The 17,846-nt window shown below is 38.0% G+C and overlaps 1 protein-coding gene across 1 annotated transcript; it reads left to right on the top strand.

Annotated features, from left to right (window-relative positions):
- The first annotated feature begins 10,324 nt into the window (after nt 1–10,324).
- On the top strand, nt 10,325–13,237 carry LOC140982018 (uncharacterized). The gene is made up of 4 exons (XM_073448434.1): nt 10,325–10,764; nt 10,876–11,022; nt 11,835–12,626; nt 13,009–13,237. The coding sequence occupies exons 1-4, from the start codon at nt 10,325–10,327 to the stop codon at nt 13,235–13,237; spliced, it is 1,608 nt and encodes a 535-aa protein (XP_073304535.1).
- Nucleotides 13,238–17,846: the final 4,609 nt, after the last annotated feature.

Below are 17,846 nucleotides of genomic sequence, written 5' to 3'. Positions count from 1 at the left end.
ATATGTCAATTAATTATTGGTTCAAAGATTTTAATAAAAAATAATATGTTATAATTAAATACAAAATTTATAAAATTTTATAAAAAAATCACAAAAATCTATAAAAATATTGCAAAAAATCCTACATGAATCCACGTAAATCTGTTTATAAATCTGTGCGATTCTGTAAAAGTCAATAAAAATCTATCAAATCCATAAAAGTCTATCATTTGAAAAAGTCGTTAAAAATCATCAAAACTCTGAATTGAATACACCCCACTAAGGAATTTAATTGAGCTGGTTTTGGTTGCTTGTTATTTTTAAAAATTTTATTAGGCAGAGTTTTTCAAGATATTTTTATCGAGGTGAATGATATTTACCCCTTAGAGAGTATATTATGAGAAGTTTGACCTAAAACAACCAAATACTAACTGCACGTGTTAATTTGGGCAAAATTAGGTTACGCAAGGCTTCTTCTCCCTCCCTCCCTTGTTCACGATTAACAAGAAATTGGACAACTTCACCTTCAGTTCTTGCGCGCTTGGATCGGAGATAGTGATGGGTGGAATTGGACTTGGATACCTTTTAAACGGACTAATTGTTGGGGTGTTTCATTTCTAAAAATAAAGGGAAAGATACCATCTTCTTCAGTGAATTTCTCTTGTGCATCAATTTCTTCCGTTTTTTATCTGATATATGTTGTCCACTTTTATAGGGGTTCGCGATAGTAGAGGAACTGGATCGAGAAAAAAGAGAGATTCTAGTTACTTTTTTTTACACTATTTCGGAAACCCAAGTCAATTTGTTTGTTTTGTTGGATCGTGTTGATCTGTTTGTGTGGGAATGACGAAAAAATAATGGAACACTGCATGATTTTATCTCTTGTATTTGAAAGCAAATTTCCCATCATCATTAAATAAGGTTTCACGTCTTTCTTCGGTCCTTTTGACAGCATTGGTCCATCTGTACTGCAAGCTTCTTCTTCGACTTTTCTATCAAATTCATCAATGGTTGAGACATTCCTTTTTTTCATCTGCTGGTAACATAAGAAATATTTTTCGTGCAATCATTCTATAATAAAAATCAAAATTGTAATAACACATATGAATCTAAAATATTCTTGAAAGAACATCTCCAACCCTACATCAAAATGACAGGGTTGTTGTTCCAATGGGACTACCTTATTTTGCCAAAATAGCGTAGCTCCTCTTTCCCCACGTTAAATTTGGTGTAACATTTTTTTAAATTTTTATTTTTTTTAATAAAATTATTTATTTTTAATAATTATTAATAGTGTATAATTAATAATTTAATACTTATTTATTAATTTAATAATTATATATTTAAACATAAAATGTTTAATTATTGATTTTTTTAATATTTATTTATTTATGATAATTATTAATAATTAAGGAATAATTTGATTTAATAATTTATAAATAATATAATTTAATACAAATGCAAAAAATTAATATAACAATACAATTCATACCTAAATTGAAATACAAATGCAAATTGAAACACATAATTCAAATACAAAAGCAAATACAAAGACAATAATTGAAAGGAAAATACATTTAGAAGATAATAATTAATATATGTAAAATAAAAAAATATTTCGAGAATATTCTTTATGGTATATGATTTGAAGTAAATGAGTTGGAGATGGATGTTGTAATTGGTGCAGAAAGCGCACTATTAATGTAAAATTTGCACCAAAATAGATTTTGTGATTGGAGATTGCCTAACATTTTTCCAATATTCAACATATATAGATAAAATATATAACTACAATGAAAAAAATACAAAGAAATTACAATATTGGGACCAAATTAGAGTTTAGAGGGGTTGATAAACTTTTTTAAAACTTTTACGAACTTTGAAGTGTTCTTAACAGTTTTTAAGCTGTTAAAGAGATATTCTTGAACGACTAGTTTAGTTGGACCACTAAAAAATGAATAAGCGTGGAAACATTCTAACTTGACTAGTGATAAAGTATATATTATCCAATTGGTAGTTAACAAGAAACAAATATATATGAAACAAATAATAAAATGTGTGTAATATAAAGAGATGGGTATTTTATGGATGTTCTGAGATACACTATTTTTTAACAACTCACTTCAACTAGAACTTATCACTACCTAAGTTGAAACTATTAATATATACTTCAACAAGTTCTGGATGTTTAAGAACTATCAGTTCATCAGAAAACACAATATAACCCAACGGTCAGCTTGAACGGCATGAGTTGGTTGGAGTAGCACAAAGTGATCCTTAAAGATATGATTTAATCTCATAGGTGTGTGTAGGAGTGGGATCGGGTCAAGACCAGTCCCGTAACCGTCATACCCAATTCTCATCCCGATAAGAATTGATAATTTTTTTTCTTATGATCATGTACCCGACAAGGGTCGGGATCTAGAACATTCAGGATCCCGTTGGGTCAGAAAACGATATCATGATTAATATTTTTTATAATTTCTGGAGACTCTCAAACGACTTCTTATTGCATTACAAAAAAATTGAAACAACTTCTTGGTTTATAATCATTAAAAACTAAAACATATTTTTAGTATATTACAAATATACTAAACAAGTTTTTGGTTAAAACAAGCAAATCCAAAACAAAAAATAACATATCAAATTATTGTATTATTAATGATTAAAACACCAAATCAACGAGCTATTCTTCCACCATAAAGTCATTGGAGCTTACACTTGAGGATGATATATCACTTTTCCTTGAGCATGAGGATACTTACAAACAAACATATCATAGAATCATAATATATAACAAGTAACAAGATTAAAATTTACAAATGAAAACTAAAACAAAATTTACCCAACCAAGGAGAAGCTAGAAATGCAACCATTACATAAAACTATAAATATATACTAAGCATCAACTTACCCAACTCCAACTTATTGAATCACATTCTTCTCCATGAACATCAAAAACTAAAATAAATAGATGCACTTCGNTATATACCATCTATTTTTTTAATCAAAACTCAATAACTGCAGTAAAAATTCATAAAATCATAAACATTAAACCAAATATAAAACTAGCGTTTTTCAAATGTAGCATGAACGTCATAAACCCTCTCAAAAACCACTCTTCCGCATAAAGTTATAAAAGTATTTAAAGCACTGTAAAAGCATTAACTGTGCGGAAAACTAGCAAGGTCCCCGTGTTTCAGTGCACCATCAGTCCAGCCAGTCCAATCATCAAATCCTCGTGCATCAACACAAATATCCTCACCTGCATCATTCACACCTAGTGAGTTTAATGACTCAGCAAGCCTAAACCGTAGTAACAAGTCTAATACCAACAAATCCATTTGAGTCGAAAAGTTAAAGAATTCATATCATTAATAATCCAAAATTCTCGAAAATTTCCTCACTTAACCCTTAGCAAATCTCGAAATTACACAATCTGCCGACAAATAATTTTCGAAAGTTGCACTTCAGCCCTTGCTTTCTCGAAATTCTTTCATTTTGGGCCCTCAAGTCTCGAAATTTGCCTTCTTGCCCCAAGTAAATTTCGAATTTAAACCATTCAGGTCCTAACCTCTCTAAATTTACTGTTTTGATCCTAAAATTCCAAAAATTTACGAAAAAAACCCTGATTTTCTAGAATTCGCAAAACAGTCCCTGAAATTCTCAAACTTTACAATTTAGTCCCTGAATTTTTGAAAATTCTTGATTTCAACTAGGACTTTCGGTCACTTCAATTTCAGTCCCTGGCTTCTTAAAATTACAGATTAACCCATGAAATTCTCGGCCTTGCGCACTTAAACCCTTGAGCTCTCGATTTTTGCATTTTAGCCCCAATAGTTTTCGATTTATGCATTACAAACCTCATATTTTTGTTTTCTTCATTTTCAATCCCCATAATTCTGAATTTGATTCAATTCATTCCTTTACATTCTTAAGGCTTATATTTTATGCCCAATTTCTATAATTTTCAATGTCATCTCTTAAATCCAACTAAAGTAGAGCATGCAATCTATTTCCTTCTAAGTTCATTATTACCTCAAATAAATCCTACTAAGCAACTCAAAATTTCATGCAATTAAATCAAAGTAAATATTTTAAGCAACTAGGTTACCAGTGATCAAAGTCGTGTTTGGCTTTGCCTCTGCCTCTGAAACGACCCTCGCTTTTTAACTTTAAAATTCTACTAATTTTTTTTCTTTTTAAAGCATAAAATCGAAAAATAATAATTTAATATAATTTAACATTTTCATAAATCAAAATAATTTAACATTTAAAATTTTAAGTGCATAAAAATCCCTAAATCTTCAATTACCAATTTCATCTTCAACTTTTAACATGAACCAACTAACTTCAAAATAAAGCATAAAAATCTCTAATAAATTTTTTAACAAAAACTTTAAGTCTTTTAACTATCAAGCTAATACGAAAAATAAATGATCATCGGGAGTGTACTGCCGGACTCGATCCACTCAAATGTTAGTGCTTCCCTCAATATCATCATCACCTATAGCATTCAAACCTAGTCAGTCCAATGACTCAGCACGTTCTAGACAAGAGTAACAAATAATACATATACAAGCACATGCATTAAAAATCATACTTTTTCTTAAAATAAGCTTATAAGCATAAATAAATCGTAAATCGTCAAATCGTAAAGCTTTCAATCCTTTATCATTTTGGGTGAAGTTTGATGCTTGAAAGTGACTAACATTTATCCTTTGGTCGACTTATCAGTCTTAAGTCACCCTTGCGCATGGGGACGGGCACTAGGCACCGATGTAAAATAGAAATACAATCGTTGGGATCCTCTGGTGCCTTGTCCCGTAAACGGGCTCCCTCTGAGAGCTTCTCCCTCATGATATTTTCGAAAATCATATATCCTCTATCCTCTTTGTCACAGTCAATTCACATCCTTCAAAATATTTTTTCTTTTCCTTTTTAAACTATTAAATATCATGATTTTCCAAAAATAGAATTTTTACAGTAAAAATTTCACAGCTTTAACATAAATCATAAAATATCATATTTTTATCAAAACCATCATCATATGTAATTTAACATGCATCATGATCCTTCGGGACGCTGCCAACCCTTTTCGTACTACCCAGGTGTAAAATGATCGTTTTGTCTTTGGACGTAAAATTTCTCGATTTCGACTTTTTCTTACTTTCATTGACTCTAGAACATATCAAATAATTATTTGAGCTTAAATTTAATTTTTAATATTTTTATTTTGCTTAAATTCGAGGCTTTTGATTTAATTCCTTAATTAATAATTCGTGAAGCGCTTAATTCCCAAATTTATTCAAACTTTAATATTTTCTTCCCAATTTTTAAACAAAGACTTTTTATATCTGAACAACCGTCGTGAACTATGAATCGACCCCCATGGACCATGGTTCGAACCCTTGTCCATTAAACTTCAATATCACGAACCCTAGCTAGTTCCCTCGAGCCATCTCACATTTTACTCGAACCACACCCGAGCCAAACCTTGACCAGACCACCTCGGGACCCTACTGACCAGCCCTTAACAATTTAACCAGGCCCTAGCCCACGCTGCAAGTTCTGCATGATCTTCGGCCGATCCTCGGAGTTTAGCGAGACAAGGACTCTTCTACTCGAGCCACCACCAAGCCCGAACCTTCCTGATCCTCACTAGACCACCCTCAGACCTAGCCTAGACCACCCTAGCCAAGCCTTGACCCTCCATGTAGCAGCGGATCTCTGGCTGCACCCTACGCGCATGGGAATAGTCCATGACGGCTAACCAGGGCTAGGACCCTTCCTAACCCTGAACCATGAGCCACATCGAGCCCTAGCCCCACCCTGGCCAAGTCACAGCCCATAGACGAACCCCTTCCAATCAGGTAGACTAGGAAACCCTAGGATTCTACCCTCCCACGTGCACAGCCCCTTCTAGCTCGTGCCCAGCCCTCGTTTCATTTCTAAAACGTCCATGTCCTATCCATAAATCGTCCCAAGTTGGCCGCCTATCCCTTGGAAATAATAACGTTTAATAAACAAGCGTACAATCATCAAAATTTTGAAATATTCGTTCTATCGTTAAACTAATCGAATATAAATATTTTTCATGCAAAAATAATCAAAACATACATAATATTGTTTGAATGATGCGTTAAAGGGATTTATAAACGTGTCTTTGCGTTTTAGAACGTCCGAAAATATGATCGTCGACGTGGGGTACGGAGAAGGACGAACGGGCGACGAAGACTCCTAGTTTTCTTCCCTTGGAATTTTTGAATTTGAGTGTGTGTTGTGTTCGGCTGATAGGGTGATTTGAAAGCCTAGGTTTCTATTTTATAGATTTTAATTTGCATGATAATGGGCTTAGGTTTTGGGCTTTCAAGTTTAGAGGTAATTGGACCTACTCATCCTAGGTGAATTAGGCCCAATAATACCTATTTAATAGAAAAATAAAAGTTTATAAAAATTAGTTTTCAAAAATAATGCATTTGATATTTTAAAAGTCACTCGTATGCCCAAAACCGTCTTCCCGAATAAAATCGAGCTTGTCTCGTAAAATAATTTGAACTCTATCATTTTTAAAAAATTTTAATCATTTTTAGTCATATTAATAAGCCTTGAAAATATTTATTGAAAACTATTTATTTTGTTTTGGTCGTCCCCGGTCTCCTTTCCCCAGCATATTATCGAATATTCAGATAAAATCTATAATTTCTCATGAAATTATGCCATATAATCATTTAATCATGCAATCATATCTTTAATCATATAATATGCATCATGCAAGCATTTAAAATTAATTATGCAAAGCAAGTAAGCAATTTAAATCGTTTGCATGCATGTGATCTACGTAGGTTGACTTTTGGACGTTACAACGTCCTCAATATGCATGAAATAAGCTCTGCCAGCCGTTGGTTCTTTCTTCTTTGGGCAATCAATGGCCTTGTATCCTTTCTCCTTGCAAATGAAACACTTGAATGATCCCCACATGCCTTGCCATAGTGAGGGCGGTTGCATTCCTTGCACAGTGGCCTTTCTTCGGACCTTGGGGCGACTCCTAACTGTGGTGGCTTCTGCTGCCCTGGTTTTGCTGACTGACCTTGGAGCTTCTACTACCCCCTGAGCTCTGGGAGGTCATGTGAACTGCCTCTTGTTTGGCTAAGATTTCTGCTAAGGCTGCTGCCTCTTGTGCTACATCTCGAAGTTAATGTCTTTCAAAGCCTATTCAGCTTAAAAAGCAAAAGCACTGGCAGCCGCATAATTTTCCGGCCTCATCAATATGACATCACGACGAATAGTGGGTCGGAGGCCATCCATGAAATGCCTTAGTTTCTCAGTAGCATCTCTGGCGATGAGTGGCATGAAGCGACAACCCCTATCGAACATTTTTATGAACTTAGCCACAGACATATCTCCCTGACGGAGACTCATAAACTCCCTCTTCAAACGTCCCCTAACGTCAGCAGTAAAGTATTTCTCGTAGAATATGACATTAAATTGCGTCCATGTATGGGTGGCTAAATTGACACCCTGCTTAGCTCCTTCCCACCAAAGAAAAGCATCATCCCACAACATATAAGTAGAACACATGACTCGATCAGCATCCCCCATATTCAGATAGCGGAAATGCACCTCAAGGGACCTGATCCAACCCTCAGCAACAAATGGGTCGGTGGTAACTGAAAACTCCTTCGGACCAAGCCTCTTGAACTGATCATACACATCATGCTGTGGCCTCGGAGCCTTCTGCTCAAAGAATCGTGCCATGCCTTCCAGCACCCGAGTAGTAGCATCCGCATTAGGAGGTGGCCTAAGATGCTCTTGACGATCCTCATGAGTATCGGCCTGTCTATCGGTACTAGGTGCGCGTCTAGGAGGCATTTTCTATGAACATATTCCGAATTCTAATGTAAGGTCTAGAAAATTCGAACTATGTAACCCGATTGCATGCAATCTATGGTTTTATTTAAAATACGTTTTTAATGATTTTTATGCATTTTATTTCATGATTGTTACATGATTAGGTAGAGCTTTTAGTTGCATTTCACGCTAGAACGAGTAACGGAGACCGGGGGATAATCAAAAAAATATTTTTATTAGATATTTTTTTTAAATATTTAATATAAGGTGTAATTAAGGGAGAATTTCGAAAATGGGCTTTGGTTGGGTATTTTTACTCGTCGGGCCGTATTTTTAGCCGGTACGCAAATTTCATCGATTCGGAGGACTTTTTGAGGGCTCGGGCAATATTTTCAAAAACGTACCTAAACAAAATATTTTTCGGGAGTGTTATTGGGCTTGATGAGTTTGTTTTAATGCTTAATGGGCTCAAAACCCTTTTAAATTTTAATTACGGCTCATTAGCACATGTTTTATTAACCTAAACTCCATCTAATCAAACCCTAAACCTACTTAACACCCATTGGCAGCCCACCTTATTATCCAGCTGCCACTTTCACGTGAAAACAGCAGCAAACTGGCAGCCATTTCAAAATCCTCCATAATTCTTCAAGAAAGCTTCTCCCCCGCCTCTCCGTTTCACGTCCCACACGCTTATCTTCGAGTATTTAAGCTCTTAAATGCTAAGTCGTGACATGTATCTTCTTTTTCTCATCATTCATATCGTATATATGCTGATATGTGTGTCATGTATGAATATTTCTCTGTCCTTGCATGTTTAAACGTTTATGCATTCGATTTTTCATGCAATTCGCATGTTTTGATAAAACTCACGTTTTTTGATTCTTGTGCAAGGGGGGCTGCCGAAATGAGTTGTTATGGGACTACTTAGGACGAGAGTGAAGGGGACTCGATGCTGGAGTCGAGTCTCATTCGGGTTAGGGTGAAGGCCGAATGGTTTTTGGCTAGGGAAGGCTTGATATGGCCAGATCGAGAGAATGGGATGGGAGAAGCAGGCATGGGCTAGGTCCAGGCAATGGTTGAGACCCTGGTGGGTCCGTGTCGAGGCTGGGAAGGGTTCATGGGCTGCTGGTCGGGCGCCTAGGCGCTAACCAAGCGCCGCAGTGCCACAGTGTTGGCGCCTAGGCGCTAGTTCAAGGTTTGAGAAACTTTGGTTTAAGCGCTATTGGTTCGTTTGGGTATTAACACGTCGTTATGGTCGAGCTTAGTGAGGGTTAGATTAGGTCATACGAAGCTTGATTAGGAACCGTTGAATTATGATTTAAGAATGGTCAACTACGCGTAGGGTTAGCAATCCTGGCAGCGCCCTGAACACGATTTTTCATGTTTTTAATGTTTATGTTATCACGTATATGACTTTTTATGTAAATATGAAAAATACGCTGCATGCTTGATTTTAAGAAAAATTTACGTATATGTATTGTTTTATTAAGTGGTGAATATGATGACATGTTTTGAAAGATGAGAGTGAGTTGTGACTAATACGATGACATGTAAGGCCAAGGCTCGGTGGACGGATAATGTTGTCGCTGATGTCCCCGTCGCCAGGTACAACGGTTACACGTAGATGGATCAATCAACTGACACGATGATACGAAAGTCACAACAAATGAACAGAATTCAAATTAAGAAAACGAACATGTATATGTTGATATGGTGTGATATGTATGAAAATATTTATGCTTTGACAGGTTATGATTATGCATGCGACTTTTACGATCATGAAATGTATTTTCATTACCGTACTTTTCACAGTTGCTTGTTATGTATATGTACTCGTTATATCGTTAAAGTTGTGTTGAGTCTTTAGACTCACTAGGTGTTAATGATGCAGGTGAGCATATCGATGAGGAGACTGGAGGCGCAGAAGACTGAGTAGGCGGGGCTGGATGTCCACACGCTAACCCGAGGACCTTATTTCTTCCGAACATCATGTTTATGAGATAGAAGGGTTTATTGGATATTTTCGAACTTTGTCTTTCTATATGTTGATGGTCCGACAGGAGTTTTTGGAAATATTTTTAACTGTAGTAATTTTTCAGTATGGAATTCCTCTTATTTTAAAATGTGTGAGTTTTAGCAGTTATTGCATGCATGCTTGTAAATGTTTATTTTCGAAAAGTAGGCTTTTTTTAAAATATATATATTTTCTAGCAGACGTTTCAGTTGGTATCAGAGCAAGGGTCTTGTGTAGAGTTGTGCCACCGTCAGTTTTTGCAGCTCAATCTTCAAGCCTCAAGTCTGTAAGTTTGTATGATTTTAAGTGCTTTAAATGTTTTAATGCTATGACCTGCATGTTTACATGATGCATGTTTTACAGCGATTTTCAGTACATGTTTAGCTGATTTCATGATTTAAGGATTTAAGCTGTTTTGAAAACTAGATTAAATTGCGTGATGAGTTACGTTTAAAATTTGGACTGTATTCAGATATCATGCCTCCCAGACGAGCCCTCAGTACCGACCGTCAGGATGATACTTCAGGAGGCGGCAGAGGCCCACCTCCACTACCACCACCACCGCCACCGGACCCAGCTACCCATGTACCAGACGGTATTGCCAGGCTTATGGAGCAGGCGCAACAGGCTCCCCGATCCCAGAACGACATCTATGAGCAGTTCAGATGGCTCAACCCGAAGGAGTTCGGGGGTGCCACAGATCTTTTTGGGGCAGAAGGTTGGATTCGATCCTTAGAGCTACACTTTCAGTACTTGGATATGAGAGATGGCGACCGGCTCAGGTGCGCCACATATACGCTGAGGGATGACGCATCCCTATGGTGGGAGGGAGCCGCGCACGGGGTGGACTTGACTACCCTCACTTGGTGCCAATTCAGGGAGATCTTCTTCAACAAGTATTTCTCATCAGATATCAGGTCCTGCCTGACGAAGGAGTTTATGAGTCTTCGACAGGGGGACTCGTCTGTAAGCAGAATTCATCCGGAAGTTTAACAGAGGCTGTCACTTTGTGCCCTTTATTGCGAGAGACGCTGCACAGAAGCTGAGGCATTTCATGGATGGCCTCTGACCACTTTACGCCGGGATGTGATGCTGATGAGGCCGGCGAGTTATGATGAGGCCACAGCTTGTGCATTTCAGGCGGAGCAGGTTCTGAGGGATATTGATATAGAGATGTAGAGGAAGAGGTATCAGACTCAGGCTAGCACACAGCCACAGAAGAAGCAATATTCAAGGCCACCGAGGCAGCAAGGGCAGCAGAAGCCCCATGGTCAGTTCAAGAGGCCGGGACAACAGCGGCCACCTCAGGCACCAGGGGCTCCTAAGCCGGAGGGAGGACCGCCGTGTAAACAGTGCTACAAACTTCACTATGACAAGTGTATGTGGGGGACTTTTAGGTGCTTCATATGCAAAGAAGAGAGCCATAAAGCAGCTGACTGCCCGAGGAATCAGGGCCCAACTACTGGCAGGGCCTACGTGATGCATGCCGAGGAGGCAGAAGTCGAGCCAGACTCTACGTTGATCACCGGTAACCTTTACGCTTAAAAGTTCATTTATTTACTGAATCGAATGCATGGATTATTATGTTGGTTGTTGAGTTACTTTGGGATGGAGAACCTAGAATAAATTAGGTTGCATGCTCTACTTAGTTGGACTTAAGGATTGAATTAAATGAGCTGGAAATTTTAAGGACTTTATTGCAAAAATCAAAATTTTAGGGTCTGTTTTCGAATTTTTCAAATTTTGGATGATCAATTTCGTAAATTTCAAAAATTTTAAGGAATTATTTGGGGCTAAATTCGAAATCTGTTGGGGACAAAAATGAAATTTTCGTGAAATGGTAAGGCCAAATTACAAATTCCAAAAATTAGAGATTTTTGATTGGGTACTAGAATAAACCAGTAGTTTTCAAAAGTTTTGGGATAATTGCTGATATAAATTTCTTAAGTTTCAACGCGAATGGATTTGATGGTATGTTTTGTCGCAGGAAGAATATAAATTTCAGTGTAGCCACGTATGCATTGCTAGACTCCAGAGCTACACATTCATTTATATCCGAATATTTTGTCAAGCGACTAGGAATCATACCAGAGGCGATGGATTTGGGTTTCAGAGTATCGATTCCATCCGAGGATCAGATGCTTACCTCACAGATAGTGAAGAGGTTGGAGCTTCTGTTACAGAAAAATGCGGTGCAAGCATACCTGATTGTACTACCGCTACCGGAGTTTGATATTATTCTCGGTATGGACTGGCTTTCTACGAACGGAGTTGCCATAGATTTTCGACGGAGGTCAGTATCTATCCAGCCACCCAACTGTAAGCTATTTATATTTGAGGCAGCCAGACATCAGCAAATGTCGCACATCATTTCATGCATCTGTGCGAGGAAGCTCATGATGAGGGGCTGCCAGGCATTTTTGGCCAGTATTGTGATAGTGGCCGAGCCAGTCAGTCAGAGGCTAGAGGAGGTCGAAGTGGTCAGAGATTTTCGCAGTGTTTTCCCTGACGATGTTTCAGGCATTCCACCAGACAGAGAGATGGACTTTTCTATCCAGCTCATGCCAGGTACAATGCCTATTTCTAAGACGCCCTATCGTCTATCACCTGCGGAGATAAAGGAACTGAAGGATCAGATTCAGGACTTGCTAGATAAGGGTTTCATTCGCCCTAACTTTTCTCCGTGGGGCGCACCGGTACTGTTTGTTAAGAAAAAAGATGGCAGCATGCGGTTCTGCATTGATTATAGAGAGTTGAACAGAATCACGATCAAGAAGAAGTATCCACTGTCCATGATCGAGGATTTATTTGATCAGTTTCAGGGAGCATCAGTATTCTCGAAGATAGATATTCAATCAGGATACCACCAGTTGCAGGTGAGAGAGTCTGACGTGCATAAGACGACATTCAGGACGCGTTATGGGCACTATGAATTTATGGTGATGCCCTTTGGTTTGACTAATGCACTAGCGATCTTCATGGATCTCATGAATCGCGTGTTTCAGCCATATTTGGATCAGTTTGTCATAGTTTTCATAGACGACATCCTGATACTCGAGGAGCAGAGAGGAACACAGTCAGCATCTGAGGACCGTACTACAGACTTTACAGGACAGACGACTGTATGCCAAGTTCAGTAAGTGCGAGTTCTGGCTATACAGAGTGGCATTCTTGAGCCACATTGTATCTCGATATGGAGTAGAGGTCAATCCCAGCAAGGTTGAGGTAGTCCGAGATTGGCCAGTGCCTAAGAGTGTGACAGAGATCCGCAGTTTCTTGGAATTGGCTAAATATTACCGAAAGTTCATTCAGGGCTTTTCTTCTATTGCGGTGCCTTTGACTGCCTTGACGAAGAAGAATGTCAAATTCATTTGGGGACCGAAGTGCTAGGAGAATTTTGACAGGCTGAAGCAGGCGTTGACCACAACATCAGTTCTAGCTATGCCATCAGGGCAAGGAGAGTTTGTGTACTGTTATCTGACAGAATCAACACGCATCATTAAATGCTCAATTAATGTTTTTTTCTGCTTTTGCGACTTTAAGCTTCTAGCTTCTGAAAAAACCTGAGAGGACATAGACGAAATAAAAACTTTATGTCATTCGAGAGTTGGAAGGATACTGTGTAATCATTCTATATCTGGTAGTTGTCAAATGACTTGTATTGCAATATATTTTTTGAATTGCTCATATCTGACTGGTTGCAATGCAGTTGGAGTTTAACAATTTTAACAAGTACTACATTTAAGACTCGATCCGGGTTGATGACAGATTATCTCTTGCAGCTAGAGTTTAGATATTCTGCGGCCTAAACTCTTGATGTTCTGTCTGAACGTCTTGAGTAGATCCAGCGGTCAAGAAAACTTTAAATTACAATCGATGAGCAGATCTATCCTGAAATATCTCGATGTTGTTATTTTTCAATAACCAAAACTTAGGTTAATAGAAATATTCTAATAATTTCACCCTTTTTGGTGATGCCAAAACCAAGCTACAAGACTAAATACAATTGTTATAGAAAAATAGTTATGTAACAGCGAATTTTGAAGAACAAATGCATTTAATTGAGTAAATGAAATATCAAAGTTACATATGCATAAAATAAAATCATATTACACCTACAAAATAAAAAAATAATATATTTTAAAACTTGAACTTGAACTGCCGCTCTTTTCTTTCATGCTTAATCCACAAACTTGTGTCGATCCTCTGCCTTCTCACCAGTCTGACTCCCCCTAGTCAAAGACATGACAAATTTCGTTCTTTTGTGCTTCTGGGAGTTCATACTCCTGCTTCTCCACCTTTACCATCGTAGGCAAGGACAAGGTGCCCATTTCAAACTGTTCGATGATCACTACATCATCCTTGGTAGTTGGTACATGAGCAGCAAAGTTCTCTCTCTTTTGTTGTGTTTAGTGTAAGGCACTTTCTTTCAATTCAAGATCAATGAAGTCTCTTAGTTGAAAATATTCAGAAATGATATATGTCTTTTCCCAACGCAACATCTTCTTTAACCTTCTTCTATTTTCTTATGACCACAAAATGGACAACGGTATGGTAATCGCCTTAGCTATCAAATTTGCCCATATTCTCCAAGGAAATTTTATTAAATAGCTCCAGAACGAGATTGATGGCAGCCTAAACATATGAAATATTGGTTTATTCTAAAAGAATACCCTTTCCCTTGGCCTTTGGATCAAATAGGGGAAGACTGGACTGGTGATACGTTTCTTCTGGTTCCACTATCTTCACGCCCTTCAATAAGGAGATAAGAACAACTGGAACTGAAGCGGGGCTAAGAGGCTCAGAAACATTCTTGATTAATTTGATCTTCTTCAATCTGGGCTTTTTTGTCTTCTTCTTATTCTCATAAAATACTTTTGTGTGAGGAACCTTCTCTCTAGCATCCTTTGAATCAAACGAGACCACCTGGGTGTTTTGGCTTTAGCAGTGTGCTTTTTCTTCGTTTTTTGTTCTTCTCCCTTTTCAATATTCATAGCCAACAACTCAACACTAGTTGGCATTTGCTTCTCGTCGTAGTTCTCCACATCGGACAAGTTTAACATCTTGACTTTGTCGAGGCGAACTACATCCATTATCTTGACCTTCATATGCATAGGAGATAGCATAGAAGGATGGAAAATCTAAGAGAATGAGCTTATTTCTTCACCATGCAACTGAGAATCATAAAAAATGTCTGACCAGTTGACATTTACTCTTGAATCGATGGCTGCCATGGCCAAAAATTTCTCTGTGGTGACCTTGTCAAAGAAACTTGCCTTGGAAAATAACGGCTTGGAAACAATGTTAGCCAGGAGTCTATACTCCACCTTTAAGTCCTTCTTCTACCAGCTTGGAGAAGAAACAAGAAATCCTTAAAGTGATAACTCTACCGTCTAGTGGGCAGAATTAAATTCTGGTAACGTGGAGAAAAATTCAATCCAACCATTGATAGATCAAACATTTCTGCAAACAGTTTATGGGTGATGCATAGGTTGTGTTAGGATCGATTTGACGGGTGAAAGTGTTTAGAGGGGGGGTTGAATAAACACTTCAAAATTTTCAAATCTTTTTCGATAGGGTGAATTAGTTTAGTGATAAACTGAATTTAAGAATCTTGTTGTCAATGTCAATCAGTTAACTAATGTAGTGCAGAAATAAACTGACTGACAGATTTAATACTCAAAGAATAATTTCAACAATGAACACGAAGATTTTATGGATGTTCGGAGACTTCAAATGCTCCTACGTCACCCTTCTATCACAAGGATAAGATTTCACTGAAAGGCTTTGATTGATTACAGAAACTGAAATAACCCACTTTAGTTTGGTCTTAAACACTGCCAAACTAAAACTCTTACTATCTTTACAAATTTATCAGTATACAATTGATTTTATTATCTTAGCACAACTGATCTTAAGGGGCTGCCATCATAGGACTATGGGAAGGGACTAGTTTAAGAGAGTTTAAGGGCCTAGACAAGCTAACCCAAGGGCTGGACACGAAAGAGGACGGGGTTGCTCGAATATAGAACTCTTGTGGGACTAGGACTCTTCGGCTAGTGCATCCTTGATGGGCACGGCTTCCATCTACGGTTAGGGTGTGTCCAGGAGACCAAAAAGGGGCTGAAGAGTGGGGATCAAGGGGGATGCACGATGCTAGGCTCGAAAGGATAGGTGATCGCGTTAGGGAAGGGAGCCGTGCGCATGCATGTGATCGGGTTTGAGGGCTGGGGCTTCTAGGTAGGGTCCACAGGACTTAGTTGGGATGTTATCTCACAACCGCATGGACTTTTCCCTTGCACGCTAGGTGCGATCACGGAGGGGGCGGCTCGAGGCTTAGTTGGGATGGTCTAGGCTGGTCCAGTAGGGTCTAGGGAGGATGGTCAAGGGTCGGGACAGAGGTTGGTGCAGCGTGGTCCATGGTGGCTTGATGAAAGTCGGAGAGAAGGGGCTGCAGCTGTAAGGGGCTGTGCGCAAGGAATTCGTGCACGGGCTGGGGGCTCGTGCGTGGTCCAAGAGAGTTCAGTAGGGTCCCTAGGGGGTTTGGTCATGGTATGGCTAAAGGTGGCTCGACCATTGCTCGATGAAATTGGGACGTGGCTCGAGATAGATGGCTTGGGTTCGAATTTAGGGTTTAGGAGGGAAGGGTTCGAACCGTGACCACGGGGGTCGATTCATGGTTCACAAGGGTAGTTTAGGTATGAAAATTTTATGTTTAAAGTTTGGGAAGAAAATATTTAAGTTCGAATTAATTCGGAAATTAACGCTTCACGAATTAGTAATTAAGGAATTAAATCGAAATCCTCGAGTTTACATTAAATAAAAATAATGGAAGTCAAATTTAAGCTTAAATAATTATTTGGGATAGTTTCGAGTCAATAAAAGTGAGAAAATGTCAAAATCGAGAAATTTTAAATCCAGGGGCAAAACGGTCATTTTACACCTGGGTAGCACGAAAAGGTTTGGCAGTGTCTCAAGGGATCATAACGCATGTTAAATGATATTTTTGAATGTTTATGATGAAAATATGAGATTTTATGATTTATTGTAAAGCTGTGAAATTTTTACTAGTAAAATGCTATTTTGAAGGATGTAAATTGACTATGACATAAAGAATATGATATATGATTTTTGAGAATATCGTGAGGGAGAAGGCCCCAGAGGGAGCTCGTTTACAGGAAAAGATCATAGAGGGAGCCCAACGATCGTATTTCCATTTACGTCGGTGTCTAGTGCCAGTCCCCATGCGCCATGGTGAGCTAAAATTGATCAGTCGACCAGCGGATAAAGGCTAGTCACTTTCAAGGATCAAACTTCACCCAAATGATAATGATTGAAAGCTTTACGATTTATGAATTATTTATGATTACAAGCTTATTTTGAATAAAAGTTTGATTTTAATACATGTGCTTGTATATATATTATTTTGCTACTCATGTTTAGAATGTGATGAGTCATTAGACTCACTAGGTTTGAATGATGCAAGTGATGATGATATTGAGGGAGGAGCTGACGCTTGAGTGGATCGAGTCCGGCATTACACTCCCGAGGGACTTTATTTTCCGCTTTAGCTTGATAGTCAAAGTTTTAAAGGATTTTGTTAATGATTTAATTAGAATTTTTTTTGCTTTATTTTGAAGTTATTATGATCATGTTAAAAGGTTGGAGTTGAATTTTGTTAGTTAACGATTTAGNAAGAAAGGACCAACTGTTGGCAGAGCTTATGTCATGCATACCGAGGAGACAAAGGCAGAGCCAGACACGACTTTGATAACTGGTAACCTAGTTGCTTAACTTTTTTACAGTGCTTTTATTGCATGAAATGTTAAGCTGGTTAGTGGAATTGATTGGGATAATAAGAAACCTAGAAGATAATAGGTTGCATGCTATACTTTAGTTGGATTTAAGGGATGACATTGAGAATTATAGAAATTAGGCATAAAATATAAGCTTTAAGAATGCAAAGGAATAAATTAAACCAATTAAGGATTTTAAAACT

The sequence above is a fragment of the Primulina huaijiensis genome, chromosome 8 (assembly GCF_012295235.1).
Source record: "Primulina huaijiensis isolate GDHJ02 chromosome 8, ASM1229523v2, whole genome shotgun sequence".
Lineage (NCBI taxonomy): Eukaryota > Viridiplantae > Streptophyta > Magnoliopsida > Lamiales > Gesneriaceae > Primulina > Primulina huaijiensis.
This window is presented reverse-complemented; position numbering and strand designations above follow the sequence as displayed.